The sequence below is a fragment of the Leptonychotes weddellii genome, chromosome 2 (genome assembly GCF_054177405.1).
Source record: "Leptonychotes weddellii isolate Sample4059 chromosome 2, ASM5417740v2, whole genome shotgun sequence".
Lineage (NCBI taxonomy): Eukaryota > Metazoa > Chordata > Mammalia > Carnivora > Phocidae > Leptonychotes > Leptonychotes weddellii.
In genome coordinates this window covers 87,400,104-87,406,103 of record NC_138370.1, presented here as the reverse complement: position 1 = coordinate 87,406,103, position 6,000 = coordinate 87,400,104, and the positions used below count along the sequence as shown (strand labels likewise).

General features: G+C 38.2%; 1 protein-coding gene across 2 annotated transcripts in view; it reads right to left on the bottom strand.

Moving 5' to 3' along the window:
• Positions 1–6,000, bottom strand: part of ANXA5 (annexin A5) — a 31,868-nt gene that overhangs the window by 14,570 nt on the left and 11,298 nt on the right. For both annotated transcript variants that reach the window (XM_081811949.1, XM_081811948.1), the window contains 3 exons: positions 4,813–4,897; positions 3,401–3,495; positions 1,914–2,027 (listed from right to left, as the gene is read on the bottom strand). In XM_081811949.1, coding sequence (XP_081668075.1) covers positions 1,914–2,027; positions 3,401–3,495; positions 4,813–4,897 — 294 coding nt within the window. The remainder of the gene's footprint in view (positions 1–1,913; positions 2,028–3,400; positions 3,496–4,812; positions 4,898–6,000) is intronic.

Here is a 6,000-nt window from a genome sequence, read left to right as displayed (position 1 = left end):
GCCTGGGTGGCTCAGTTGTTAAGCGTCTGCCTTCGGCTCAGGTCATGATCCCAGGGTCCTGGGATCGAGCCCCGCATCGGGCTCCCTGCTCGGCGGGAAGCCTGCTTCTCCCTCTCCCACTCCCCCTGCCTGTGTTCCCTCTCTCGCTGTGTCTCTCTCTGTCAAATAAATAAATAAAATCTTTAAAAAAAAAAAAAAAAATTGTATCTCAAAACATAAAGCCTCTGCCCTCAAATTAAGTTTTCCATGGAATTTCCAATTTTGAACCAAAGGAAATAATAAATGTAGCATTGCTTAGTTACTAGGAACTGGATCAGTACAAAGGAACTGAAACATGCTTTCTGGAATTTTGGAACGTACAGTTGACCTTTGAACGACGTGGGAGTTAGGGGCAATGACCACCTCCCAAGTCGAAAGTCTGTGTATAATTTTTGACTCTCTAAAAACTTAACTACTAAGAGCCTACTACTACAGTTCGTCGGAAGCCTTACTGATAACATAAACAGTCGATTAACACATGTTGTGTATGTTATATGTATTACATACTGTATCCTTACAATGAAGTAAGATAGAGAAAAGAAATGCTATTCAGAAAATCATAAGGAAGAGAAAATACAGTAACTATACTGTACTGTAAAAAATCAGTATATGCACAGTTCAAACCTGTGTCGTTCAAAGGTTAACTGTAATTTTAGTTGGTTTTCTTTCTTCTTCTGATAAAAGTCTATCTACACTGCTAAATTAGAAGCTACAAGCAATGATAGAGCTGAACTTAATTTTTAAAAATAGCATATTTAAGCCTTATTCTCTTTATATCTCTGTTTCTTTTTCAAAAATCAAGCACAAGGGGCACCTGGGTGGCTCAGTTGGTTAAGCGACTGCCTTCGGCTCAGGTCATGCTCCCGGAGTCCCGGGATCGAGTCCCGCATCGGGCTCCCTGCTCGGCGAGGAACCTGCTTCTCCCTCTGACTCTACCCCCTCTTGTGGTCTCTCTCAAATACATAAAATAAAATAAAATCTTTAAAAAAAAAAAAATTAAGCACTAAAAAACCTATGTTTATGCTCTGGCAGAATTTCAATTACTACTGACATTTCAGAAGTACTCCACAAAAAGGCCCTTTTTCAATAACCTGAGATTTTGTTTACTCCAAAAGAAGCACTGTGGGCAAATGAAGAGAATAAGCACAGAAAAGCTCCTAACTTGATAAGGCCTCTTCTCCTTTCACTCCGTAAGTAAGAATCCCTGTGCTATATTATCTCCTTGTTGTTAAATTTCCTTTTGCCCATTCAAAATCTACCACTGACTGTACTACTTCCTGTCCCGTAAGTCTAAACAAATGTTTCAAAGTAGTCATATTTATACAATATTCCAAACACCAGTCGAGGGAATGTACATTTAGTTATTTGCTACAATGAAATTATAATAAGATTATCAGCTACTATTTTGGTATTATATATACTATTTTAGTATTTAGAAGTATAGGAAAGAAGGGAAGGGTATTAGAAAATCCTTCCTATCTGAAAATTCTCTCTGTAGCGTTATTTTTTTAACCTAAAATGATTAACAATATTATTATTTCATAATCAGGCAACTTTCTATTTTAAAAGATAAAACACTTAACCTGTAACATTTTTTAAACACATCTCAAAATTAGGAAACAGGCATGAAGATAAAATACAAAGAGCTACAAAAAATATTAAAATTTTAAATAGCCACTATTACTGAGTTAACTACACAAAAAGATTAAATGACACACTTGTAATTTTCTCCCTCCTTTTCTTCTTTTTGCCTCCTACGCAATTTTGTCCTCCAAGAAACCCTCACAGAAATAATTCAAAAATTTTTAAGTGTAATTATCAACACAAAATAATAGTATTCATGACAAGAATGTTCCTTTCACTAATTCTTTTACCTTAAGAGCATGCTTCAGTTCATAGGCATCATAAAGCCGAGAAGGTTTCATCAGAGCCACGATTAATTTTTCAAATTTTCCAGTCAGTTCTGATTTCAGGTCATCCAGAAGGTCCTAAATTACAGAAAATACAAATCTGTGAACCAGGCAGAAATTTTAAGGAGATTCTTCTTAAATATAAAGCATAGCCCTTTGCACGAATGAATTATTTATGTTGCCATCTCCAAGCAGACAAAAGACACGTGAGTTAAACAAAACCCCAGTTTTGAATAATGTACTTTTGACATCTGACCTAAAGCTTAAGCTAAAACAAAGCCACTTATGTGTCAAGGTATTTGTTTTTAAGAAATGTTTTTCTGAACTTCACAATTAAAAAATGAATAAAAATAGGTTAAAGAAAGTTTAAAAATACTGTTTTGAGAAACATGTGTATCTTTAAAAACAATTTTCCCAAAATAAAATCATAAATGCATTTTTACAAATGACAAAATCTAGCCTATCATACCTAAACAAAATAATTTTTTCTCTCAATATTTATTAATATTCTAATACATAATGAATTATGTTTAATAATTATGCTCCTGACTACCAAGAGACAGCTGCTACAATGGAGAAAATATAATTATGAAAAGAAAAGCAGTATTCCCTACCCATTCCAGTTTCAGCACATAGGAAACCAGAAACTATGTTCAGAATACTCTTTTTGTTTGCTTGTTTGCTTTGCATTTGTTTTTTAATTAAATGATAAAAACAAATTTTCAGAATAACAAAATTATGTTTAAGTTTCTCATATACACAGTAATTCATTTAAGTAACAGTAATTCATTTAAGTAACAAATTTAATTTTTATTTGATCTGTTAATCAAATAAGAGCATTTAAACCAATGAACTAAAAACACATTTATTAAAATACCACTCCACGAGGAACCAAGAATGTACTATGTCACAATAAAACAGACTATCATACAGGTTTGCATCTAGAAAATAGCTAATAAAACAATCCTGAGAAGGCAAGAAGAGAGGCAGCTATCACCATGGGATCTTTTGGCACTTTGGTAGCATCAAGCAAGGGAAAACAATTATGGGGATAAGTTGGGTGAACACTGTAAACCAATAGCTGATAATTAAGAAACTTAAAAAGATGGGGCGCCTGGGTGGCTCAGTCGTTAGGCGTCTGCCTTCGGCTCAAGTCATGATCCCAGGATCCTGGGGATCGAGCCCCACATCGGATTCCCTGCTCCGCGGGAAGCCTGCTTCTCCCTCTCCCTCTCCCACTCCCCCTGCTTGTGTTCCCTCTCTCGCTGTGTCTCTCTCTGTCAAATAAATAAAATCTTAAAAAAAAAAAAACCCTTATAAAGAGAAAAGGAATAGTAAAATCAGAATAACAGAATAAATAATGTTTACAAAGGAATATTCGTAGAGTTCAAACTAGCCTTAAACCATATCGGGGCTCTCACATTCTAATTTAGGATGAAGTGCAGTCTTACCCTGCCAAATAGAGTTTTAAAAGCCACGGCGATTTCCTGGCGCTGAGCATTACTTCGGGATGTCAACAGAGTCAAGATGCTCTCCTCATCAGTGCCTGCAATTTATGTTCGAAGAATTACATCTTGGCTCCCCCATGCCCACTGTCTCAATAACCTTTGGGACCAGCGCCCCAGTCACTTTGATTCCTTACCTCATAAAATAGACTTATTAAATAATTCATTAAGCTACAAAATGCACAACATATAACATGTTATATTTTCAATATAAACTATCCCCTATTCCTGATGTATTGTGAAGTAGGTAGAAAAATATTCCTGACTTTTTAAAAACTGAGCGCACCTAGTTTTTCTTGCAACAGATAGTTACTCAAACAATGGATATTCACAAGGCAGGTGTTGAGTGTTATAGCAGATTAAGAGAGGAGAAAGATACAGACCCTGGTTTCAAGTTACAATTTAGGGTAAAAAATACAAATACACATGGACAACCTTGAGCTAAGGCAGACTGTTACAAGTGCCTCAGGAGAGGTTCAGGTGTTGAACGGGGTTTCAGAGGAGGTTCTCTTAGCTGATAGGTGGAAGGAGTTTTGGGAAAACTTCATGGAGAAGGTGACCCCCAAAAGAGTCGTGAAGGATGGAAGGGTTTTATCAGGCGATGATACAGGTTAAGAGGACAGGCCTTTAAAATGAGAGAAAAGCTCAGCAGTAAGAAAATACAGGGTTTTCATGAATAGCAGATAACCCAGCATGGTTGGGTCAGAGAACACACGGAGTGGTAACATGAGCTGAGTCCGACAATGTGGGCTGGGATACTAAGGAAGGGCGTGCAAGGCCAGAAAGCTAACGCTAATCCTGCTACAACGGAAATCTCACAAGATGTTCAGAATGGAGAGAGAAGGGGTCAGAACCAAATTTGAAGAAGGTGGATCCCCACTCATGGACACTAATACAGAAGGAGCCTGAGGACAGAGGATCAGTTCTGCGTAGAAATCCTCCAGATGAGAGGTTTATACATGGCTAGAAAGGAGACTGGGGAAAGAGAAGATAGTTGAATGCAAGAGACTGCAGAACTAGACACCTGATCGGGCAAAGGGGACAAAGGCCTGCACAGCTGATCACTCTCAGGAATGTCTGCTTATCTACTTGGTTAGCTACCTCCCAGGTAAAGCTGAAAAGCTAAAAAACAAAGAGGCCAAATTTAACTTCCTGTTCAGTTCTAGAGATTGAATATTAGGGATGATCAGTCATATTATTTTGTTACCTTCATGTATCTTCCCTCTTTTTATACATTTCAGATAAAATATTCTAAAATTAATCTTACTGTAAATCAGTGACTTTTTGTTTGAAAAAACAAAGGTCATATGTTTGTTGTTTTTTTTTTTTTTTAAGAACAAAAGGAAGGTTGAATTTACCGAGGCCTTTCATGGCCTTCCGAAGAGTTTCTGCATCAGCCCGCTCATCAAATTCAGGGAAGGCAACCACGGTGCCTTTAAGAACCTGGGACAGGAAACACAGTGATATTATTCATGGCATGACCAATACAGACAAAGCAAATAATAACAAAGCAAGCCATTGCTCTATATCATGTTCAGTCTTTAAATAAATTTACCATTTGATAACCCCATTTGAAATGGGAAGAGGACCACTTACAGTTTGGATTAGCAGAACCAATTCAGTGCATGAGCTATCCTGGTCCACCTGCAATACCATTAATGGGAAGGTCTGGCTTCCAAGGCCTTCGTCCCTTGGGCATCGCCCCCAGTGTCCATGCCCCGGTGACACCCCCAGATTCACAGAGGGCACTTCCTTGCAGGATTCCTTCCATTTAAGTCTCTTGCCACTTTGATCGAGGGCATGCTGAACCTGCATTGAAACTTGATGCCCTGCCCTAGGCACTCAACTCCAAGCAGTATTTTTACTACATAACTTTTCATCTAGTCCTGTTTCTTTATATTTACTTAGGGATTTTAAGATAACCTGGTAAAGCCTGAAAAGATATTTGGTAATTCATATGCCAAATCTTTGAATTTAGAACTCTATAAAAGTAGGGACACCTGGGTGGCTCTGTTAAGCGTCTGCCCTTCAGCTCTGGTCATGATCCCAGGGTCCTGGGATTCAGTCCTGCATCGGGCTCCTTGCTCAGCAGGGGGCCTGCTTCTCCCTCTGCCTGCCCCTCCCCCTGCTTGTGCGCACGCGCTCTCTTTCTCTGACAAAATTTAAAAAAAAAAAAGAACTTTATAAAAATATATCGGAAGACATGCTTCATAAGGTTTGCTGTTATGCTTATATTATCATACATGTAGTGCTTTTATTTATTTATTTATTTATTTATCTATCTATCTATCTATCTATTTATCAGGGAGATTGAAAGCAGGAGCAGGGGGAGTGGCAGGCAGATCCCGAAGCAGGCTCCCCGCTGAGCAAGGAGCCTGATGTGGGACTTGATCCCAGGACCCTGGGATCACGACCTGAGTAAAAGGCAGACGCTTAACCGACTGAGCCTCCCAGGCGTCCCCATGTAGTGCTTTTAATCATCAAAATATTTTAAGGCTTCCCCCTCAAAATCTGCAATATCATTAGTTCTTTAGAATCAGAAGGCT